Source organism: Oncorhynchus kisutch, linkage group LG10, assembly GCF_002021735.2.
Source record: "Oncorhynchus kisutch isolate 150728-3 linkage group LG10, Okis_V2, whole genome shotgun sequence".
Classification (NCBI taxonomy): Eukaryota; Metazoa; Chordata; class Actinopteri; order Salmoniformes; family Salmonidae; genus Oncorhynchus; species Oncorhynchus kisutch.
The window spans coordinates 1,121,203-1,145,393 of record NC_034183.2 but is presented as its reverse complement, the minus strand read 5'-3'; the positions used below and the strand labels follow the sequence as shown (position 1 = coordinate 1,145,393).

Sequence of the window (24,191 nt, the reverse complement as noted above, 5' to 3'; positions counted from 1 at the left end):
AGAGAGAGAGGGGGGAAAGGGGGAGAGAGAGAGAGAGAGAGAGGGGGGAAAGGGGGAGAGAGAGAGGGGGAAAGGGGGAGAGAGGGAGAGAGAGAGGGGGGAAAGGGGGAGAGAGGGAGAGAGAGAGAGGGGGGAAAGAGGGAGAGAGGGAGAGAGAGAGAGGGGGAAAGAGGAGAGAGAGAGGGGGGAAAGAGGAGAGAGAGAGAGAGGGGGGAAAGGGGGAGAGAGGGAGAGCAAGAGAGAGAGAGAGAGAACTCACAGGGAAGGTGTTAACGAGGTTCCAGCTGAGTTTCTGCGTCAGGAATCGTGTGATGCCTGAACCCTGCATCAACTGGGGGAGCTGGGCTGAGTAGCCAAACGTATCAGGCAACCAGAACTAGACAGTAAAACAGACCACCTTAGAGACACTTTATCATACATACTCAAGCCACCTGATAGGAATGTGATGTATGGATGGGGAGGTACACATGTCTGGTGTAATGTTCTACCTCTTTGCAGTAGTTTCCAAACTCCTTCTTGAAGAATCGCTGTCCCTCCAGGAACTGTCTGACCATGGACTCACCTGACGGCAGGTTTCCATCCTGATACATAGAGATAATGGCTTAAAATCTTAATATGACTTTAATAGGTCTGTCAAGGTTAACGATTTAATAACAATTTGAATGCTTTTCATTTATTTTACGCCATTAGCGCATGTTCTTAGTTTGACCCCCTGAACCATAGTGCTCTACAAATGTCTCCATAGTTCAAATTCAAGCCCCGGCAGCCGATGCGCTATTTTGACAACCACTTGGTATTTTTCCTATTTTGTTGCCTTACAACCTGGAATTAAAATAGATTTCTGGGGGGGGGGGGGGGGTTGTATCATTTGATTTACACAACATGCCTACCACTTTGAAGATGCAAAGTAGTTTTGAATTGGAAGCAAACAAGAAATAAGACAAAAAAAACAGAAAGCTTTAGCGTGCGTAACTATTCACCCCCCAAAGTCAATACTTTCTAGAGTCACCCTTCTGCAGTAATTACAACTGCAAGCCTCTTTGGGTATGTCTCTATAAGCTTGGCACATCTAGCCACTGGGATTTTTGCCCATTCTTCAAGGCAAAAAAAACTGCTCCATTTTTTTGAGCAGTGGAAATATGACAGATCATGTGACAGATCATGTGACACTTAAATAAAGTCCACCTGTGTTCAATCTAACTAATTATGTGACGAAGGTAATTGGTTGCACCAGATCTTATTTAGGGGATTCAAAGCAAAGGGGGTGAATACACACAGTTGAAGTCAGAAGTTTACATACATTTAAACTCAGTTTCACAATTCCTGACATTTAATCCTAGTAAAAATTCCCTGTTTTATGTCAGCCATTTTGTTATGGAATGTGAAATGTCAGAATAATATTAGAGAGAATGATTTATTATATAATATAACAGGTACTATAATAATATAATATAGTAATATTAGAGAGAATGATTTATTTCAGATTTTATTTCTTTGATCACATCATATTCCCAGTGGGTCAGAAGTTTACATACACTCAATTAGTATTTGGTAGCATTGCCTTTAAATTGTTTAACTTGGGTCAAACGTTTCGGGTAGCCTTCCACAAGCTTCCCACAATAAGTTGGGTGAATTTTGGCCCATTCCTCCTGACAGAGCTGGTGTAACTGAGTCAGGTTTGTAGGCCTTCTTGCTCGCACACACTTTTCCAGTTCTGCCCACACATTTTCTATAGGATTTGAGGTCAGGGCTTTGTGATGGCCACTCCAATACCTTGACTTTGTTGTCCTTAAAGCCATTTCGCCACAACTTTGAAAGTATGCTTGGGGTCAATTTGGAAGACCCATTTGCGACCAAGCTTTAACTCACTGACTGATGTCTTGAGATGTTGCTTCAATATATCCACAACATTTTCCTGCCTCAGTCCCTCCTGCAGCAAAGCACCCCCACAACATGATGCTGTCACCCCCGTGCTTCACGGTTGGGATGGTGTTCTTCGGCTTGCAAGCCTCCCCCTTTTTCCTCCAAACATAACGATGGTCATTATGGCCAAACAGTTCTATTTTTGCTTCATCAGACCAGAGGACATTTCTCCAAAAAGTATGATCTTTGTCCCCATGCGCAGTTGCAAACCATAGTCTGGATTTTTTTTATAGCGGTTTTGGAGCAGTGGCTTCTTCCTTGCTGAGCGGCCTTTTAGGTTATGTCGATATAGGACTCGTTTTACTGTGGATATAGATACTTTTGTACCGGTTTCCTCCAGCATCTTCACAAGGTCCTTTGCTGTTGTTCTGGGATTGATTTGCACTTTTCACATCAAAGTATGTTCATCTCTAGGAGACAGAACGTGTCTCCTTCCTATGCGGTATGACGGCTGCGTGGTCCAATGGTGTTTATACTTGCGTACTATTGTTTGTACAGATGAAAGTGGTACCTTCAGGCATTTGGAAATTGCGCCCAAGGATGAAGCAGACTTGTGGAGGTCTACAATTTTTTTCTGAGGTCTTGGCTGATGCCTTTTGTTTTAAATTACAGTTTGCAATGCAACAAAATAGGAAACATGCCAAGGGGGATTAATACATCTGCAAGCTACTGTACTTGTATGGCTGAGTGATGAAACCACTTTACTAGCTTGCTACTTGTATGACTGAATGATGCTACTACGGGCTTTTAAATGGCAAATTCTATTTTAAATCACTCCCAGATGGCTCTCTGGATAAAACCAAAGTTATTTACATCTACAGCAAGGCTGAACAACAGGAAGTTGCAAATGAGCTAAAGAAGGAGTCACTCGCACAAGATGGAATTCCACTCTGGGGGGGAGAGAGAGAGAGATAGAGAGAGGAGAGAGAGAGAGAGAGAGGAGAGAGAGAGAGAGAGAGAGGAGAGAGAGGAGAGGAGAGGAGAGGAGAGAGAGGAAGAGAGAGAGGAGAGAGAGAGAGGGAGAGAGGAGAGAAGAGGAGGGGAGGAGAGAGCAGAGAGAGGACAGAGAGAGAGAGGGGGGAGAGAGAGAGGAAGAGCGGAGAGAGAGAGACAGAGAGAGAGAGAGGAGAGCAAGAGGGAGGGGGGAGAGAGGAGAGCGACAGAGGGAGGGAGAGAGAGAGAGAGACAGAGGGAGGGAGAGAGAGAGAGAGAGAGAGACAGAGGGAGGGAGCAGAGGGAGAAAGAGAGGGTGAGAGTCTCTCACAATTGATTGAAGTGATTTTGAATTATCTTTCACAGAGACAGGTTTATACTCTGTGGAATTCATGACATTGTTGGACAGGTTTTTACTCTGTGGAATTCATGACATTGTTGGACAGGTTTACACTCTTTGTTGTTTGTATCCATAGAGACGGTTCTTTGTTTTTCTTATAGTGTGTGAGAGAGAGAATTTATGAGGCAGAATTAGTTGGCCTACTTGTGTCACGCCCTGACCTTAGTTCCTTTTTTATGGCTCTGTTTTAGTTTGGTCAGGGCGTGAGTTGGGATGGGCATTATGTTATGTATTCTATGTGTTTGGCCTGGTATGGTTCCCAATCAGAGGCAGCTGTCTATCGTTGTCTCTGATTGGGAACCATACTTAGGCAGCCTGTTCCCACCTGGTGTTTGTGGGTAGTTGTTTCCTGTTATATTAAATTATCACGCTGCGTTTTGGTCCGATCTCTCCTGTTCCTCAGATGAAGAAGATCGTTACAACTTGGACCATTAATAAGTTACAGAACTTTTGTATTTATTAACTTGTTTATGGTGAATATGACATTAAAAACATTCTGATAAAGAATATTTTTGGTGTTTCAGTCCATTCATGCCTATTACATCAACATTGCTTTTTTTTTTTATGGAAACATCAATTAATTACTACAGAATCTAATGTAATTAATCATAATGAATTACTTGAATGGTTTGACAGGCGTAGACTTTAATAAGGACTATATCTCAGATAGAAAACCTAATGTTGCAGGTCTTACCATCTCCACCCAGGTGCCTCCTACCGGGATGAACTGTCCCTTCTTAACGAAGTGTTGGATCTGAGTGAACAGGCCTGGATACCAGCTCTTCACCCAGTCAAACTGCTGAGCCTGGAGAGAGGAGAGACCACTATTAACCCAGTCAAACTGCTGGGCCTGGAGAGAGGAGGAGAGACCACTATTAACTCAGTCAAACTGCTGGGCCTGGAGAGAGGAGGAGAGACCACTATTAACTCAGTCAAACTGCTGGGCCTGGAGAGAGGAGAGGAGAGACCACTATTAACCCAGTCAAACTGCTGGGCCTGGAGAGAGGAGAGACCACTATTAACCCAGTCAAACTGCTGAGCCTGGAGAGAGGAGAGACCACTATTAACCCAGTCAAACTGCTGGGCCTGGAGAGAGGAGAGGAGAGACCACTATTAACTCAGTCAAACTGCTGGGCCTGGAGAGAGGAGGAGAGACCACTATTAACTCAGTCAAACTGCTGGGCCTGGAGAGAGGAGGAGAGACTACTATTAACTCAGTCAAACTGCTGGGCCTGGAGAGAGGAGAGGAGAGACCACTATTAACCCAGTCAAACTGCTGGGCCTGGAGAGAGGAGAGACCACTATTAACCCAGTCAAACTGCTGAGCCTGGAGAGAGGAGAGACCACTATTAACCCAGTCAAACTGCTGGGCCTGGAGAGAGGAGAGGAGAGACCACTATTAACTCAGTCAAACTGCTGGGCCTGGAGAGAGGAGAGGAGAGACCACTATTAACCCAGTCAAACTGCTGAGCCTGGAGAGAGGAGAGACCACTATTAACCCAGTCAAACTGCTGGGCCTGGAGAGAGGAGAGGAGAGACCACTATTAACCCAGTCAAACTGCTGGGCCTGGAGAGAGGAGAGACCACTATTAACCCAGTCAAACTGCTGAGCCTGGAGAGAGGAGAGACCACTATTAACCCAGTCAAACTGCTGGGCCTGGAGAGAGGAGAGACCACTATTAACCCAGTCAAACTGCTGAGCCTGGAGAGAGGAGAGACCCCTATTAACCCAGTCAAACTGCTGAGCCTGGAGAGAGGAGAGACCACTATTAACCCAGTCAAACTGCTGAGCCTGGAGAGAGGAGAGACCACTATTAACTCAGTCAAACTGCTGGGCCTGGAGAGAGGAGAGACCACTATTAACCCAGTCAAACTGCTGGGCCTGGAGAGAGGAGAGACCACTATTAACCCAGTCAAACTGCTGGGCCTGGAGAGAGGAGAGACCACTATTAACTCAGTCAAACTGCTGGGCCTGGAGAGAGGAGAGACCACTATTAACCCAGTCAAACTGCTGAGCCTGGAGAGAGGAGAGACCACTATTAACCCAGTCAAACTGCTGAGCCTGGAGAGAGGAGAGACTACTATTAACCCAGTCAAACTGCTGGGCCCGGAGAGAGGAGAGGAGAGACCACTATTAACCCAGTCAAACTGCTGGGCCTGGAGAGAGGAGAGGAGAGACCACTATTAACTCAGTCAAACTGCTGGGCCTGGAGAGAGGAGAGGAGAGACCACTATTAACCCAGTCAAACTGCTGAGCCTGGAGAGAGGAGAGACCACTATTAACCCAGTCAAACTGCTGGGCCTGGAGAGAGTAGAGACCACTATTAACCCAGTCAAACTGCTGAGCCTGGAGAGAGGAGAGACCACTATTAACCCAGTCAAACTGCTGGGCCTGGAGAGAGGAGAGGAGAGACCACTAATAACTCAGTCAAACTGCTGGGCCTGGAGAGAGGAGAGACCACTATTAACCCAGTCAAACTGCTGAGCCTGGAGAGAGGAGAGACCACTATTAACCCAGTCAAACTGCTGAGCCTGGAGAGAGGAGAGACCACTATTAACCCAGTCAAACTGCTGGGCCTGGAGAGAGGAGAGGAGACCACACTATTAACTCAGTCAAACTGCTGGGCCTGGAGAGAGGAGAGATCACTATTAACCCAGTCAAACTGCTGGGCCTGGAGAGAGGAGAGACCACTATTAACCCAGTCAAACTGATGAGCCTGGAGAGAGGAGAGACCCCTATTAACCCAGTCAAACTGCTGAGCCTGGAGAGAGGAGAGACCACTATTAACCCAGTCAAACTGCTGAGCCTGGAGAGAGGAGAGACCCCTATTAACCCAGTCAAACTGCTGAGCCTGGAGAGAGGAGAGACCACTATTAACCCAGTCAAACTGCTGAGCCTGGAGAGAGGAGAGACTACTATTAACCCAGTCAAACTGCTGGGCCTGGAGAGAGGAGAGGAGAGACCACTATTAACCCAGTCAAACTGCTGGGCCTGGAGAGAGGAGAGGAGAGACCACTATTAACTCAGTCAAACTGCTGGGCCTGGAGAGAGGAGAGGAGAGACCACTATTAACCCAGTCAAACTGCTGAGCCTGGAGAGAGGAGAGACCACTATTAACCCAGTCAAACTGCTGAGCCTGGAGAGAGGAGAGACCACTATTAACCCAGTCAAACTGCTGAGCCTGGAGAGAGGAGAGACTACTATTAACCCAGTCAAACTGCTGGGCCTGGAGAGAGGAGAGGAGAGACCACTATTAACCCAGTCAAACTGCTGGGCCTGGAGAGAGGAGAGGAGAGACCACTATTAACCCAGTCAAACTGCTGAGCCTGGAGAGAGGAGAGACCACTATTAACCCAGTCAAACTGCTGGGCCTGGAGAGAGTAGAGACCACTATTAACCCAGTCAAACTGCTGAGCCTGGAGAGAGGAGAGACCACTATTAACCCAGTCAAACTGCTGGGCCTGGAGAGAGGAGAGGAGAGACAACTAATAACTCAGTCAAACTGCTGGGCCTGGAGAGAGGAGAGACCACTATTAACCCAGTCAAACTGCTGAGCCTGGAGAGAGGAGAGACCACTATTAACCCAGTCAAACTGCTGAGCCTGGAGAGAGGAGAGACCACTATTAACCCAGTCAAACTGCTGGGCCTGGAGAGAGGAGAGGAGAGACCACTATTAACTCAGTCAAACTGCTGGGCCTGGAGAGAGGAGAGATCACTATTAACCCAGTCAAACTGCTGGGCCTGGAGAGAGGAGAGACCACTATTAACCCAGTCAAACTGCTGAGCCTGGAGAGAGGAGAGACCCCTATTAACCCAGTCAAACTGCTGAGTCTGGAGAGAGGAGAGACCACTATTAACCCAGTCAAACTGCTGAGCCTGGAGAGAGGAGAGACCACTATTAACTCAGTCAAACTGCTGGGCCTGGAGAGAGGAGAGACCACTATTAACCCAGTCAAACTGCTGGGCCTGGAGAGAGGAGAGACCACTATTAACCCAGTCAAACTGCTGGGCCTGGAGAGAGGAGAGACCACTATTAACCCAGTCAAACTGCTGAGCCTGGAGAGAGGAGAGACCACTATTAACCCAGTCAAACTGCTGAGCCTGGAGAGAGGAGAGACCACTATTAACCCAGTCAACTGCTGGGCCTGGAGAGAGGAGAGGAGAGACCACTATTAACCCAGTCAAACTGCTGGGCCTGGAGAGAGGAGAGATCACTATTAACCCAGTCAAACTGCTGGGCCTGGAGAGAGGAGAGACCACTATTAACCCAGTCAAACTGCTGAGCCTGGAGAGAGGAGAGACCCCTATTAACCCAGTCAAACTGCTGAGCCTGGAGAGAGGAGAGACCACTATTAACCCAGTCAAACTGCTGAGCCTGGAGAGAGGAGAGACCACTATTAACTCAGTCAAACTGCTGGGCCTGGAGAGAGGAGAGACCACTATTAACCCAGTCAAACTGCTGGGCCTGGAGAGAGGAGAGACCACTATTAACCCAGTCAAACTGCTGGGCCTGGAGAGAGGAGAGACCACTATTAACTCAGTCAAACTGCTGGGCCTGGAGAGAGGAGAGACCACTATTAACCCAGTCAAACTGCTGAGCCTGGAGAGAGGAGAGACCACTATTAACCCAGTCAAACTGCTGAGCCTGGAGAGAGGAGAGACCACTATTAACCCAGTCAAACTGCTGAGCCTGGAGAGAGGAGAGACCACTATTAACCCAGTCAAACTGCTGAGCCTGGAGAGAGGAGAGACTACTATTAACCCAGTCAAACTGCTGGGCCTGGAGAGAGGAGAGGAGAGACCACTATTAACCCAGTCAAACTGCTGGGCCTGGAGAGAGGAGAGGAGAGACCACTATTAACTCAGTCAAACTGCTGGGCCTGGAGAGAGGAGAGGAGAGACCACTATTAACCCAGTCAAACTGCTGAGCCTGGAGAGAGGAGAGACCACTATTAACCCAGTCAAACTGCTGGGCCTGGAGAGAGGAGAGACCACTATTAACCCAGTCAAACTGCTGGGCCTGGAGAGAGGAGAGGAGAGACCACTATTAACTCAGTCAAACTGCTGGGCCTGGAGAGAGGAGAGATCACTATTAACCCAGTCAAACTGCTGAGCCTGGAGAGAGGAGAGACCACTATTAACCCAGTCAAACTGCTGAGCCTGGAGAGAGGAGAGACCACTATTAACCCAGTCAAACTGCTGGGCCTGGAGAGAGGAGAGACCACTATTAACCCAGTCAAACTGCTGGGCCTGGAGAGAGGAGAGACCACTATTAACTCAGTCAAACTGCTGGGCCTGGAGAGAGGAGAGACCACTATTAACCCAGTCAAACTGCTGAGCCTGGAGAGAGGAGAGACCACTATTAACCCAGTCAAACTGCTGAGCCTGGAGAGAGGAGAGGAGAGACCACTATTAACCCAGTCAAACTGCTGGGCCTGGAGAGAGGAGAGACCACTATTAACCCAGTCAAACTGCTGGGCCTGGAGAGAGGAGAGACCACTATTAACCCAGTCAAACTACTGAGCCTGGAGAGAGGAGAGACAAAGGTGCAGTACCTGTGAACAGGTGAGTGTGTATTAAAGGTGCAGTACCTGTGAACAGGTGAGTGTGTATTAAAGGTACAGTACCTGTGAACAGGTGAGTGTGTATTAAAGGTACAGTACCTGTGAACAGGTGAGTGTGTATTAAAGGTACAGTACCTGTGAACAGGTGAGTGTGTATTAAAGGTACAGTACCTGTGAACAGGTGAGTGTGTATTAAAGGTACAGCACCTGTGAACAGGTGAGTGTGTATTAAAGGTACAGTACCTGTGAACAGGTGAGTGTGTATTAAAGGTGCAGTACCTGTGAACAGGTGAGTGTGTATTAAAGGTGCAGCACCTGTGAACAGGTGAGTGTGTATTAAAGGTGCAGCACCTGTGAACAGGTGAGTGTGTATTAAAGGTACAGTACCTGTGAACAGGTGAAGACCATGTGAGGGTTCTTCTCCATCAGTCTGATCACAGTCACCCAGCTCCTGGCACACTTCCTGATGGTCTCCTCATAGGGCCACAGCCAGGCTAGATAGAGACAGGGACAGAGCAGGATATGAATCAATCAATCACTTCCTGATCTGGAGCAGCAGAACACCACACACAGTGGAGCAGCAGGACACCACACACAGTGGAGCAGCAGGACACCACACACAGTGGAGCAGCAGGACACCACACACAGTGGAGCAGCAGGACACCACACACAGTGGAGCAGCAGGACACCACAAACACAGTGGAGCAGCAGGACACCACAAACACAGTGGAGCAGCAGGACACCACACACAGTGGAGCAGCAGGACACCACACACAGTGGAGCAGCAGAACACCACACACAGTGGAGCAACAGGACACCACACACAGTGGGGCAGCAGGACACCACACACAGTGGAGCAGCGGTAGACAGTGGAGCAGCAGTAGACAGTGGAGCAGCAGTAGACAGTGGAGCAGCAGTTCACAGGGCAGCAGTAGACAGTGGAGCAGCAGTACACCACACACAGTGGAGCAGCAGTTAACATGGCAGCAGCGGTAGACAGTGGAGCAGCAGTAGACAGTGGAGCAGCAGTAGACAGCGGAGCAGCAGTAGACAGCGGAGCAGCAGTAGACAGCGGAGCAGCAGTAGACAGCGGAGCAGCAGTAGACAGCGGAGCAGCAGTAGACAGTGCAGCAGCAGTAGACAGTGGAGCAGCAGTAGACAGTGAAGCAGCAGTAGACACTGGAGCAGCGGTAGACAGTGGAACAGCAATAGACAGTGGAGCAGCGGTAGACAGTGGAGCAGCGGTAGACAGTGGAACAGCAGTACACCACACACAGTGGAGCAGCAGTAGACAGTGGCGCAGCAATAGACAGTGGAGCAGCAGTAGACAGTGGAACAGCAGTACACCACACACAGCGGAGCAGCAGTAGACAGTGGAGCAGCGGTAGACAGTGGAGCAGCAAGGTGGCATAGCAGTTCAGACGTCTTTTGTCCTCGTCTTGTCGTGTCCTGTATATATATATATTTACAACCTTTTCACATACATTTTATTTTTATTTTCCATCAACTCATCTTCAAAACACTCTCCTGCAACCCGCCTCACCAATGTATATTTATAAAAAAGTATTATTTACCTCAGATCTGTAATCCTCCAAGAAGCTAGCCAGAAACTCCAGGAGGCTGGCCTGAAACTAGCCAGAAGCTAATCCAGAAGCTAGTTCAGAAGCTAGTTGGCTCCTTTACTGGCAAGTCGTTGGTGTTCAGCTAACCACGGTTTGTGGTCATCGGCTATCCTTTGGCTCGAAAGTCTATCGCCAGTTCTGTACGCCGCAGCGCGGCTCGGAGCGGAGCATACCGGACCAATTTTTCTCTCCATGTCCCTGGATTTCGACTGCTCTCTGGACATTCATGCCCGGATCTCACAGCTAGCTAGCTGCTATCCGTGTGACTATCGGCCTTCGTCGATTCCGGAGCAAACATCAATTGTTCCGGAGCTAGCAAGCTCCGTCAATCACTCCTGACTTCCATCAATCGCACCTGGGCTGCAGTCGCCTATCCGGACCCGGTTTGCTGCCTTCGCGGAGCCCCACCGGGCCTTCACAACTGGACTGCCGACGTTATCTACCCGAAGGAGTTATTCGGCTGGCTCCTCCGTCGCGACGTTACCTGAACGCCCATCTGCGGCCTGCTAACCGTTAGCTGTCTTACCGGCTGCTATCTGAATAGACAATCGGACAATTTCTTTTTTTTAATATATTTTTTAATTTTTTCGTTTTATTTTTTATATATTTTTTATTATTATTATTATGTTTTCTTCTTGGGCCTCTATAACTATATCTATTGTTTTTATTTTTGTTGTTGTGTGATTTGGATTGATCCCCTCTACCACACGGAACCCCACTAATCTACTGACGGAGCGCAGGAGGTGGCTAACAACAGACCTCCATCCTATGCTAGCTTGCTACCGATGCCCTGGCTAGCTGTCTAAATCACCAACCAACCTCTCCACTCACCGGACCCTTTTGATCACTCGACTAAGCATGCCTCTCCTTAATATCAATATGTCTTGTCCATTTCTGTTCTGGTTAGTGTTTATTGGCTTATTTCACTGTAGAGCCTCTAGTCCTGCTCACTATACCTTATCCAACCTATTAGTTCCACCACCCACACATGCAATGACATCTCCTGGTTTCAACGATGTTTCTAGAGACAATATCTCTCTCTTCATCACTCAATACCTAGGTTTACCTCCACTGTATTCACATCCTACCATACATTTGTCTGTACATTATACCTTGATGCTATTTTATCGCCCCCAGAAACCTCCTTTTACTCTATGTTCCAGACGTTCTAGACGACCAATTCTCATAGCTTTTAGCCGTACCCTTATTCTACTCCTCCTATGTTCCTCTGGCGATGTAGAGGTGAATCCAGGCCCTGCAGTGCCTAGCTCCACTCCTATTCCCCAGGCGCTCTCTTTTGACGACTTCTGTAACCGTAATAGCCTTGGTTTCATGCATGTTAACATTAGAAGCCTCCTCCCTAAGTTTGTTCTTTTCACTGCTTTAGCACACTCTGCCAACCCGGATGTTCTAGCTGTGTCTGAATCCTGGCTTAGGAAGACCACCAAAAACTCAAGACATTTTAATTCCAAACTACAACATTTTCAGACAAGATAGAACTGCCAAAGGGGGCGGTGTTGCAATCTACTGCAAAGATAGCCTGCAGAGTTCTGTCCTACTATCCAGGTCTGTACCCAAACAATTTGAACTTCTACTTTTAAAAATCCACCTCTCTAAAAACAAGTCTCTCACCGTTGCCGCCTGCTATAGACCACCCTCTGCCCCCAGCTGTGCTCTGGACACCATATGTGAACTGATTGCCCCCCATCTATCTTCAGAGTTCGTGCTGCTAGGCGACCTAAACTGGAACATGCTTAACACCCCAGCCATCCTACAATCTAAACTTGATGCCCTCAATCTCACACAAATAATCAATGAACCTACCAGGTACCTCCCCAAAACCTTAAACACGGGCACCCTCATAGATATCATCCTAACCAACTTCCCCTCTAAATACACCTCTGCTGTCTTCAACCAAGATCTCAGCGATCACTGCCTCATTGCCTGCATCCGTAATGGGTCAGCGGTCAAACGACCTCCACTCATCACTGTAAAACGCTCCCTGAAACACTTCTGCGAGCAGGCCTTTCTAATCGACCTGGCCGGGGTATCCTGGAAGGATATTGATCTCATCCCGTCAGTAGAGGATGCCTGGATATTTTTTTTAAATGCCTTCCTAACCATCTTAAATAAACATGCCCCATTTAAGAAATTTAGAACCAGGAACAGATATAGCCCTTGGTTCTCCCCAGACCTGACTGCCCTTAACCAACACAAAAACATCCTATGGCGTTCTGCATTAGCATCGAACAGCCCCCGTGATATGCAGCTGTTCAGGGAAGCTAGAAATCATTATACACAGGCAGTTAGAAAAGCCAAGGCTAGCTTTTTCAAGCAGAAATTTGCTTCCTGCAACACTAACTCAAAAAAGTTCTGGGACACTGTAAAGTCCATGGAGAATAAGAACACCTCCTCCCAGCTGCCCACTGCACTGAAGATAGGAAACACTGTCACCACTGATAAATCCACCATAATTGAGAATTTCAATAAGCATTTTTCTACGGCTGGCCATGCTTTCCACCTGGCTACTCCTACCCCGGACAACAGCACTGCACCCCCAACAGCAACTCGCCCAAGCCTTCCCCATTTCTCCTTCTCCCAAATCCATTCAGCTGATGTTCTGAAAGAGCTGCAAAATCTGGACCCCTACAAATCAGCCGGGCTAGACAATCTGGACCCTTTCTTTCTAAAATTATCTGCCGAAATTGTTGCCACCCCTATTACTAGCCTGTTCAACCTCTCTTTCGTGTCGTCTGAGATTCCCAAAGATTGGAAAGCAGCTGCGGTCATCCCCCTCTTCAAAGGGGGGGACACTCTTGACCCAAACTGCTACAGACCTATATCTATCCTACCGTGCCTTTCTAAGGTCTTCGAAAGCCAAGTCAACAAACAGATTACCGACCATTTCGAATCTCACCATACCTTCTCTGCTATGCAATCCGGTTTCAGAGCTGGTCATGGGTGCACCTCAGCCACGCTCAAGGTCCTAAACGATATCTTAACCGCCATCGATAAGAAACATTACTGTGCAGCCGTATTCATTGATCTGGCCAAGGCTTTCGACTCTGTCAATCACCACATCCTCATCGGCAGACACGACAGCCTTGGTTTCTCAAATGATTGCCTCGCCTGGTTCACCAACTACTTCTCTGATAGAGTTCAGTGTGTCAAATCGGAGCGTCTGCTGTCCGGACCTCTGGCAGTCTCTATGGGGGTGCCACAGGGTTCAATTCTTGGACCGACTCTCTTCTCTGTATACATCAATGAGGTCGCTCTTGCTGCTGTTGAGTCCCTGATCCACCTCTACGCAGACGACACCATTCTGTATACTTCCGGCCCTTCTTTGGACACTGTGTTAACAACCCTCCAGGCAAGCTTCAATGCCATACAACTCTCCTTCCGTGGCCTCCAATTGCTCTTAAATACAAGTAAAACTAAATGCATGCTCTTCAACCGATCGCTACCTGCACCTACCCGCCTGTCCAACATCACTACTCTGGACGGCTCTGACTTAGAATACGTGGACAACTACAAATACTTAGGTGTCTGGTTAGACTGTAAACTCTCCTTCCAGACCCATATCAAACATCTCCAATCCAAAGTTAAATCTAGAATTGGCTTCCTATTTCGCAACAAAGCATCCTTCACTCATGCTGCCAAACATACCCTTGTAAAACTGACCATCCTACCAATCCTCGACTTTGGCGATGTCATTTACAAAATAGCCTCCAATACCCTACTCAACAAATTGGATGCAGTCTATCACAGTGCAATCCGTTTTATCACCAAAGCCCCATATACTACCCACCATTGCGACCTGTACGCTCTCGTTGGCTGGCCCTCGCTTCATACTCGTCGCCAAACCCACTGGCTCCATGTCATCTACAAGACCCTGCTAGGTAAAGTCCCCCCTTATCTCAGCTCGCTGGTCACCATAGCATCTCCCACCTGTAGCACACGCTCCAGCAGGTATATCTCTCTAGTCACCCCCAAAACCAATTCTTTCTTTGGCCGCCTCTCCTTCCAGTTCTCTGCTGCCAATGACTGGAACGAACTACAAAAATCTCTGAAACTGGAAACACTTATCTCCCTCACTAGCTTTAAGCACCAACTGTCAGAGCAGCTCACAGATTACTGCACCTGTACATAGCCCACCTATAATTTAGCCCAAACAACTACCTCTTTCCCAACTGTATTTAATTTTAATTTATTTATTTTGCTCCTTTGCACCCCATTATTTTTATTTCTACTTTGCACATTCTTCCATTGCAAAACTACCATTCCAGTATTTTACTTGCTATATTGTATTTACTTTGCCATCATGGCCTTTTTTGCCTTTACCTCCCTTCTCACCTCATTTGCTCACATTGTATATAGACTTGTTTATACTGCATTATTGACTGTATGTTTGTTTTTACTCCATGTGTAACTCTGTGTCGTTTTATCTGTCGAACTGCTTTGCTTTATCTTGGCCAGGTCGCAATTGTAAATGAGAACTTGTTCTCAACTTGCCTACCTGGTTAAATAAAGGTAAAATAAATAAATAGACAGTGGAGCAGCGGTAGACAGTGGAGCAGCAGTAGACAGTGGAGCAGCAGTAGACAGTGGAGCAGCGGTAGACAGTGGAGCAGCAGTAGACAGTGGAGCAGCAGTAGACAGTGGAGCAGCGGTAGACAGTGGAGCAGCAGTAGACAGTGGAGCAGCGGTAGACAGTGGAGCAGCAGTAGACAGTGGAGCAGCAGTAGACAGTGGAGCAGCGGAAGACAGTGGAGCAGCAGTAGACAGTGGAGCAGCGGTAGACAGTGGAGCAGCAGTAAACAGTGGAGCAGCAGTAGACAGTGGAGCAGCAGTAGACAGTGGAGCAGCAGTAGACAGTGGAGCAGCGGTAGACAGTGGAGCAGCAGTAGACAGTGGAGCAGCGGTAGACAGTGGAGCAGCGGAAGACAGTGGAGCAGCGGTAGACAGTGGAGCAGCGGTAGACAGTGGAGCAGCGGTAGACAGTGGAGCAGCGGTAGACAGTGGAGCAGCAGTACACCACACACAGTGGAGCAGCAGTAGACAGCGGAGCAGCAGTAGACAGCAGAGCAGCAGTAGACAGCGGAGCAGCAGTAGACAGTGGAGCAGCAGTAGACAGTGGAGCAGCGGAGACAGTGGAGCAGCGGAGACAGTGGAGCAGCAGTAGACAGTGGAGCAGCGGTAGACAGTGGAGCAGCAGTAAACAGTGGAGCAGCAGTAGACAGTGGAGCAGCAGTAGACAGTGGAGCAGCAGTAGACAGTGGAGCAGCGGTAGACAGTGGAGCAGCAGTAGACAGTGGAGCAGCGGTAGACAGTGGAGCAGCGGAAGACAGTGGAGCAGCGGTAGACAGTGGAGCAGCGGTAGACAGTGGAGCAGCGGTAGACAGTGGAGCAGCGGTAGACAGTGGAGCAGCAGTACACCACACACAGTGGAGCAGCAGTAGACAGCGGAGCAGCAGTAGACAGCAGAGCAGCAGTAGACAGCGGAGCAGCAGTAGACAGTGGAGCAGCAGTAGACAGTGGAACAGCAGTAGACAGTGGAGCAGCAGTAGACAGTGGAACAGCAGTAGACAGTGGAGCAGCAGTACACCACACACAGTGGAGCAGCTGTAGACAGCGGAGCAGCAGTAGACAGCAGAGCAGCAGTAGACAGTGGAGCAGCAGTAGACAGTGGAGCAGCAGTAGACAGTGGAGCAGCAGTAGACAGTGGAGCAGCAGTACACCACACACAGTGGAGCAGCAGTAGACAGCGGAGCAGCAGTAGACAGCGGAGCAGCAGTAGACAGCGGAGCAGCAGTAGACAGCGGAGCAGCAGTAGACAGTGGAGCAGCGGTAGACAGCGGAGCAGCGGTAGACAGCGGAGCAGCGGTAGACAGCGGAGCAGCAGTAGACAGTGGAGCAGCAGTAGACAGTGGAGCAGCGGTAGACAGTGGAGCAGCGGTAGACAGTGGAGCAGCGGTAGACAGTGGAGCAGCGGTAGACAGTGGAACAGCAGTAGACAGTGGAGCAGCAGTACACCACACACAGTGGAGCAGCAGTAGACAGTGGAGCAGCGGTAGTCAGTGGAGCAGCAGTAGACAGTGGAGCAGCAGTAGACAGTGGAGCAGCAGTACACCACACACAGTGGAGCAGCAGTAGACAGTGGAGCAGCAGTAGACAGTGGAGCAGCAGTAGACAGTGGAGCAGCAGTAGACAGTGGAGCAGCAATAGACAGTGGAGCAGCAGTAGACAGTGGAGCAGCAGTAGACAGTGGAGCAGCAATAGACAGCGGAGCATCATTACAGGAGAACTCAATACATGGACATAGACTAAACAAAATCAGTCATCTTGAAAGAGAGAGATGTTTACCTGAGTCAATGTGGCAGTGTCCCATAGCATGGACAGTGTGCTGGCTCTCTCCATTCCTCTGGCTGAAGAACTTCTGAGCCAGACTCCGGGCCGCAGGAAATGAGCTGGGATTGGTCGGCTCACACAGGTTCACCATCTCATTGGCTGTGAACAGAGCCTGGTACCCACGCTGTTCCCCCTCACCCAGCAACTGAGAGTAGGCAGAAGAGAGAAGATCAACAGGCCAATGAGAAATCAGGAACAGAACAGCAGACTGACTAAAGTTGACAGTTACACTTCATTCACAGTTAAATGTCACAATTCCATCTGCAGGTTCAGGTTTGGAGTCAATTCCATTTAGTTAGTTTACTACTCCTGGAATTGACCCCACCCTGCTCCAGACATGACCTCTTGACCTTCTACTCCTGGAATTGAACCCACCCTGCTCCAGACATGACCTCTTGACCTTCTACTCCTGGAATTGAACCCACCCTGCTCCAGACATGACCTCTTGACCTTCTACTCCTGGAATTGACCCCACCCTGCTCCAGACATGACCTCTTGACCTTCTACCCCTGGAATTGAACCCACCCTGCTCCAGACATGACCTCTTGACCTTCTACTCCTGGAATTGACCCCACCCTGCTCCAGACATGACCTCTTGACCTACTTCACATCCCATTAGGTAGTACATTGACATTATAGAATACTGATATTTCAACACACCTTGACCATGTCTACCAGCATCTCCAAATCAGTCAGCAGCTCCCTGACGTCCGACTTAAACACCACAAGCTCAGCCTTCTGGACAGAGTACTTCCTGTCTGGGTCAGGTGCTGCAATCATGGATCCCTGTCCCGCTCCGAAAAGACTGTTACACGCCAGCTCGACATACAGGGAGATGCTAAAAGAGACAGAAGACAGGCTACAACACAGAAGTAGAACACACTGAGGCGATCCTGACTCGCTGCAAACAGACCGTTACGCGCCAACTCAATGTAGAGCAGCGATGTCCCCGACTAAACAAACTTAGTCAACCGAGAGCCTCCTGTCCTTTCAACCAATCGATTGAAATGTTTAAACTTATATTTTTCCATATCTTGACACATCCTATGTGTTTTAATCAAATCAAATACATTCACTGAGCTATATTTTATATTTAAGAGTCTTAAAAGTAGCCACTGTTTGCTGAACACAAAAGGATTTCCATGGCAGAAAAATCCCTGAAGAGCGTCTGTTAAATGACTAAAATGTCAAATGTAAACTGAATTCACCCCAAACAGGATGTAGAACCCACTAACCTGTGTGGATCATCATCCTCCAGACAGTCAGGATGTAGAACCCACTAACCTGTGTGGCTCATCATCCTTCAGACAGTCAGGATGTAGAACCCACTAACCTGTGTGTCTCATCATCCTCCAGACAGTCAGGATGTAGAACCCACTAACCTGTGTGTCTCATCATCCTCCAGACAGTCAGGATGTAGAACCCACTAACCTGTGTGTCTCATCATCCTCCAGACAGTCAGGATGTAGAACCCACTAACCTGTGTGTCTCATCATCCTCCAGACAGTCAGGATGTAGAACCCACTAACCTGTGTGGCTCACCATCCTCCAGACAGTCAGGATGTAGAACCCACTAACCTGTGTGGCTCATCATCCTTCAGACACTCAGTCAAGATGTAGCTGGTCTTCTCCCCTTCTTTGGTCAACCCCTGTCAATCAAATAACAACATCAAGGTCAACCCCTGTCAATCAAATAACAACATCAAGGTCAACCCCTGTCAATCAAATAACAACATCAAGGTCAACCCCTGTCAATCAAATAACAACATCAAGGTCAACCCCTGAGAATGATGTGTTTGAACAACAAGCAGTGAGGCTTGATTAGCGTACATAAGAGTTCACATATAACTAAAACAGATTGTTATTGTGACTTTGCCCCAAGGCAAGCTGAGAGAGCCCGGAGGATGAGACTAGTCTGTTGAGTTATTGTAGTGGTATGGTGGATGAGGTACTGTAGTGTTATGGTGGATAAGGTACTGTAGTGGTATGGTGGATGAGGTACTGTAGTGTTATGGTGGATGAGGTACTGTAGTGTTATGGTGGATGAGGTACTGTAGTGGTATGGTGGTTGAGGTACTGTAGTGGTATGGTGGTTGAGGTACTGTAGTGGTATGGTGGATGAGGTACTGTTGTAGTATGGTGGATGAGGTACTGTTGTAGTATGGTGGATGAGGTACTGTTGTAGTATGGTGGATGAGGTACTGTAGTGGTATGGTGGATGAGGTACTGTAGTGTTATGGTGGATGAGGTACTGTAGTGTTATGGTGGTTGAGGTACTGTAGTGTTATGGTGGTTGAGGTACTGTAGTGGTATGGTGGATGAGGTACTGTAGTGGTATGGTGGCTGAGGTATGGTGGATGAAGTACTGTAGTGTTATGGTGGTTGAGGTATGGTGGATGAGGTACTGTAGTGTTATGGTGGATGAGGTACTGTAGTGTTATGGTGGTTGAGGTACTGTAGTGTTATGGTGGTTGAGGTGCTGTAGTGTTATGGTGGTTGAGGTATGGTGGATGAGGTACTGTAGTGGTATGGTGGATGAGGTACTGTAGTGGTATGGTGGATGAGGTATGGTAGTGTTATGGTGGATGAGGTACTGTAGTGGTATGGTGGATGAGGTACTGTAGTGGTATGGTGGATGAGGTACTGTAGTGGTATGGTGGATGAGGTACTGTAGTGGTATGGTGGTTGAGGTACTGTAGTGTTATGGTGGTTGAGGTACTGTAGTGTTATGGTGGTTGAGGTATGGTGGATGAGGTACTGTAGTGTTATGGTGGTTGAGGTATGGTGGATGAGGTACTTTAGTGTTATGGTGGTTGAGGTATGGTGGATGAGGTACTGTAGTGTTATGGTGGTTGAGGTATGGTGGATGAGGTACTGAGTGTTATGGTGGATGAGGTACTGTAGTGTTATGGTGGATGAGGTACTGTAGTGTTATGGTGGTTGAGGTACTGTAGTGTTATGGTGGTTGAGGTATGGTGGATGAGGTACTGTAGTGTTATGGTGGTTGAGGTATGGTGGATGAGGTACTGTAGTGTTATGGTGGTTGAGGTATGGTGGATGAGGTACTGTAGTGTTATGGTGGTTGAGGTATGGTGGATGAGGTACTGTAGTGTTATGGTGGTTGAGGTATGGTGGATGAGGTACTGTAGTGTTATGGTGGTTGAGGTATGGTGGATGAGGTACTGAGTGGTATGGTGAATGAGGTACTGTAGTGTTATGGTGGATGAGGTACTGTATTGTTATGGTGGTTGAGGTATGGTGGATGAGGTACTGTGGTGTTACGGTGGATGAGGTACTGTAGTGTTATGGTGGATGAGGTACTGTAGTGTTATGGTGGTTGAGGTATGGTGGATGAGGTACTGTAGTGGTATGGTGGATGAGGTACTGTAGTGTTATGGTGGTTGAGGTATGGTGGATGAGGTACTGTAGTGGTATGGTGGTTGAGGAACTGTAGTGGTATGGTGGATGAGGTACTGTAGTGTTATGGTGGATGAGGTACTGTAGTGTTATGGTGGATGAGGTACTGTAGTGGTATGGTGGTTGAGGTACTGTAGTGTTATGGTGGATGAGGTACTGTAGTGTTATGGTGGATGAGGTACTGTAGTGGTATGGTGGATGAGGTACTGTAGTGTTATGGTGGATGAGGTACTGTAGTGTTATGGTGGATGAGGTACTGTAATGTTATGGTGGATGAGGTACTGTAGTGTTATGGTGGTTGAGGTACTGTAGTGTTATGGTGGATGAGGTACTGTAGTGGTATGGTGGATGAGGTACTGTAGTGGTATGGTGGATGAGGTACTGTAGTGGTATGGTGGATGAGGTACTGTAGTGGTATGGTGGATGAGGTACTGTTGTAGTATGGTGGATGAGGTACTGTAGTGTTATGGTGGATGAGGTACTGTAGTGGTATGGTGGATGAGGTACTGTAGTGGTATGGTGGATGAGGTACTGTAGTGTTATGGTGGTTGAGGTACTGTAGTGGTATGGTGGATGAGGTACTGTAGTGTTATGGTGGATGAGGTATGGTGGATGAAGTACTGTAGCGTTATGGTGGTTGAGGTATGGTGGATGAGGTACTGTAGTGTTATGGTGGATGAGGTACTGTAGTGTTATGGTGGTTGAGGTGCTGTAGTGTTATGGTGGTTGAGGTATGGTGGATGAGGTACTGTAGTGGTATGGTGGATGAGGTACTGTAGTGGTATGGTGGATGAGGTATGGTAGTGTTATGGTGGATGAGGTACTGTAGTGGTATGGTGGATGAGGTACTGTAGTGGTATGGTGGATGAGGTACTGTAGTGGTATGGTGGATGAGGTACTGTAGTGGTATGGTGGATGAGGTACTGTAGTGGTATGGTGGATGAGGTACTGTAGTGTTATGGTGGTTGAGGTACTGTAGTGTTATGGTGGTTTGGGTATGGTGGATGAGGTACTATAGTGTTATGGTGGTTGAGGTATGGTGGATGAGGTACTGTAGTGTTATGGTGGTTGAGGTATGGTGGATGAGGTACTGTAGTGTTATGGTGGATGAGGTACTGTAGTGTTATGGTGGATGCGGTACTGTAGTGTTATGGTGGTTGAGGTATGGTGGATGAGGTACTGTAGTGTTATGGTGGTTGAGGTATGGTGGATGAGGTACTGTAGTGTTATGGTGGTTGAGGTATGGTGGATGAGGTACTGTAGTGTTATGGTGGTTGAGGTATGGTGGATGAGGTACTGTAGTGTTATGGTGGTTGAGGTATGGTGGATGAGGTACTGTAGTGTTATGGTGGATGAAGTACTGTAGTGTTATGGTGGTTGAGGTATGGTGGATGAGGTACTGTAGTGTTATGGTGGTTGAGGTGTGGTGGATGAGGTACTGTAGTGCTATGGTGGTTGAGGTTTGGTGGATGAGGTACTGTAGTGTTATGGTGGATGAGGTACTGTAGTGTTATGGTGGATGAGGTACTGTAGTGTTATGGTGGTTGAGGTATGGTGGATGAGGTACTGTAGTGTTATGGTGGTTAAGGTATGGTGGTTGAGGTACTGTAGTGTTATGGTGGATGCGGTACTGTAGAGTTATGGTGGTTGAGGTGTGGTGGATGAGTTACTGTAGTGGTATGGTGGATGAGGTAAGGCTCATGTGGGTGTATATAATGTTGAACCTGTACAGGTTGCTCATCCCTCCAGACCATGGCCTCTCCATCACTCTCCCAGCTCAGATGGACCTGCTTCCCTCTCCAGGAGTCTGGTATCCTCAGAGATACTTTAAACCAGCATGTCCACCATCTGTAATAAAACATTACTCATACTAGTTTGTTGGTTCACTGGTTTGTTCGTTCTTTTGCACGCTCATTCACCAACTCACTCCACTAATTCACTCACTCATTCATTCATTCATTCGTTCGTTCATTCATTCGTTCATTCGTTCGTTCATTCATTCGTTCATTCATTCATTCATTCATGGTATTTAACCAAACATGCTGTTCGAAGAGAGCTACTAAATATTCCAGTCCTTACGTAGGTCCAAAGGTATCACCAACTTGATACGGCTCAAAGTTCTGTTTGACAGCCTCTAGGAAAGGGATCCGTTGCCGTGACAGAGACGAGGAGATGGACTCCAGGGGACAGGCGTCTCCATATAGTCTGGAAACAAGTCATGTTGTAAGAAACGTGTTTTTATGTGACTCAGATCGCCACATAAAGTGCTGTCAGTGTCTCATAACCAGATCCAGAAGGTGGATTCATTACCCAGAAAATAATAGCTATTACAAGGAGCAGAGCAGTTTCTCTCTACACCCGCGGAGAATTCAAACAATTTAGAACTTCCATCTGCCCAACAAAACATTGCTACTTAGCTGGGCATATTGAGTGGGTAATGGGCATGCATTTTATTGCACTTGACCGCTAGCTAAGAAATACCATTTACCTTCCCCTAAGGTTGCAGTCGGTGAAATAAATCTCAGATATGAATTTCTCAGCTCGTTCCAGAAGAGTCCGTCGGTTCTTCAGTACCGGTTGATGATACATCACTAATAATATCTCTGGTCAATGTTCGGAGAATCAATGAATTATCCACTGTTTCGTGAAGTTTAGAGAAACAACAAGGAAGGGACCATGTGGACCCGGAAGTACAATATAAATACTATTGTCTTTGCGTTGATCAGCCGCTAGATGTCGCTGTTGTTAACATGTCACTAACGTTCTAGGCCGTATGATTAGCCCTCCACTACCATACTATTTAGGGGGTAAGTAATCTTACTGCATAGTGCACTAATAATTGTATGATATGAGTATAATATGAGAAAGAATATCAAATGTCAACATTTATTTAAACCAAAGGGTTTGAAAAACCATACATATAGTTATGTTATTCATGTAAAATGAGACAACTAGCACAGAGAGACTGAGTACACCATTCCCATTACCTTTATGGTCCTTCCAAAACCAGAAGTGCCTATGTAGATGGTACATGTTATAATCTGTAGTTGGTACATGTTATAATCTGTAGTTGGTACATGTTATAATCTGTAGTTGGTACATGTTCTCATCACTGACTGGTACATCACTCATCACTGTCAAACGCTCCCTGATACACTTCAGCGAGCAGGCCTTTCTAATCGACCTGGCCGGGGTATCCTGGAAGGATATTGATCTCATCCCGTCAGTAGAGGATGCCTGGATATTTTTTTTAATGCCTTCCTAACCATCTTAAATAAACATGCCCTATTCAAGAAATTTAGAACCAGGAACAGATATAGCCCTTGGTTCTCCCCAGACCTGACTGCCCTTAACCAACACAAAAACATCCTATGGCGTTCTGCATTAGCATCGAACAGCCCCCGTGATATGCAGCTGTTCAGTGAAGCTAGAAACCATTATACACAGGCAGTTAGAAAAGCCAAGGCTAGCTTTTTCAAGCAGAAATTTTCTTCCTGCAACACTAACTCAAAAAGGTTCTGGGACATTGTAAAGTCCATGGAGAATATGAGCAGCTCCTCCCAGCTGCCCACTGCACTGAAGATAGGAAACACTGTCACTACTGATAAATCCACCATAATTGAGAATTTCAATAAGCATTTTTCTATGGCTGGCCATGCTTCCCACCTGGCTACTCCTACCCCGGTCAACAGCACTGCACCCCCCACAGCAACTCGCCCAAGCCTTCCCCATTTGTCCTTCTCCCAAATCCGTTCAGCTGATGTTCTGAAAGAGCTGCAAAATCTGGACCCCTACAAATCAGCCGGGCTAGACAATCTGGACCCTTTCTTTCTAAAATTATCTGCCGAAATTGTAGCCACCCCTATTACTAGCCTGTTCAACCTCTCTTTCGTTCAACCTCTCTTTCGTGTCCGGACCTCTGG

At 47.6% G+C, this 24,191-nt stretch overlaps 1 protein-coding gene across 2 annotated transcripts in view; it reads right to left on the bottom strand.

The window, feature by feature from the left end:
- The window catches only part of man2c1 (mannosidase, alpha, class 2C, member 1), a 63,907-nt gene extending 40,937 nt beyond the window's left edge, over positions 1 to 22,970 (bottom strand). Inside the window, exons 1-10 of one of the 2 annotated variants that reach the window (XM_031832871.1) lie at positions 22,757 to 22,970; positions 22,348 to 22,473; positions 21,993 to 22,116; positions 18,430 to 18,500; positions 17,512 to 17,689; positions 16,807 to 16,996; positions 9,209 to 9,315; positions 3,951 to 4,061; positions 489 to 581; positions 260 to 376 (exon numbers count right to left, since the gene is read on the bottom strand). In XM_031832871.1, the coding sequence (XP_031688731.1) occupies positions 260 to 376; positions 489 to 581; positions 3,951 to 4,061; positions 9,209 to 9,315; positions 16,807 to 16,996; positions 17,512 to 17,689; positions 18,430 to 18,500; positions 21,993 to 22,116; positions 22,348 to 22,473; positions 22,757 to 22,857 (1,218 nt within the window). In that variant the 5' untranslated portion in view covers positions 22,858 to 22,970. Of the gene's footprint in view, positions 1 to 259; positions 377 to 488; positions 582 to 3,950; positions 4,062 to 9,208; positions 9,316 to 16,806; positions 16,997 to 17,511; positions 17,690 to 18,135; positions 18,186 to 18,429; positions 18,501 to 21,992; positions 22,117 to 22,347; positions 22,474 to 22,756 lie in introns of those variants that run through there. The other variant, XM_031832872.1, reaches the window with a different exon arrangement.
- Positions 22,971 to 24,191: the final 1,221 nt, after the last annotated feature.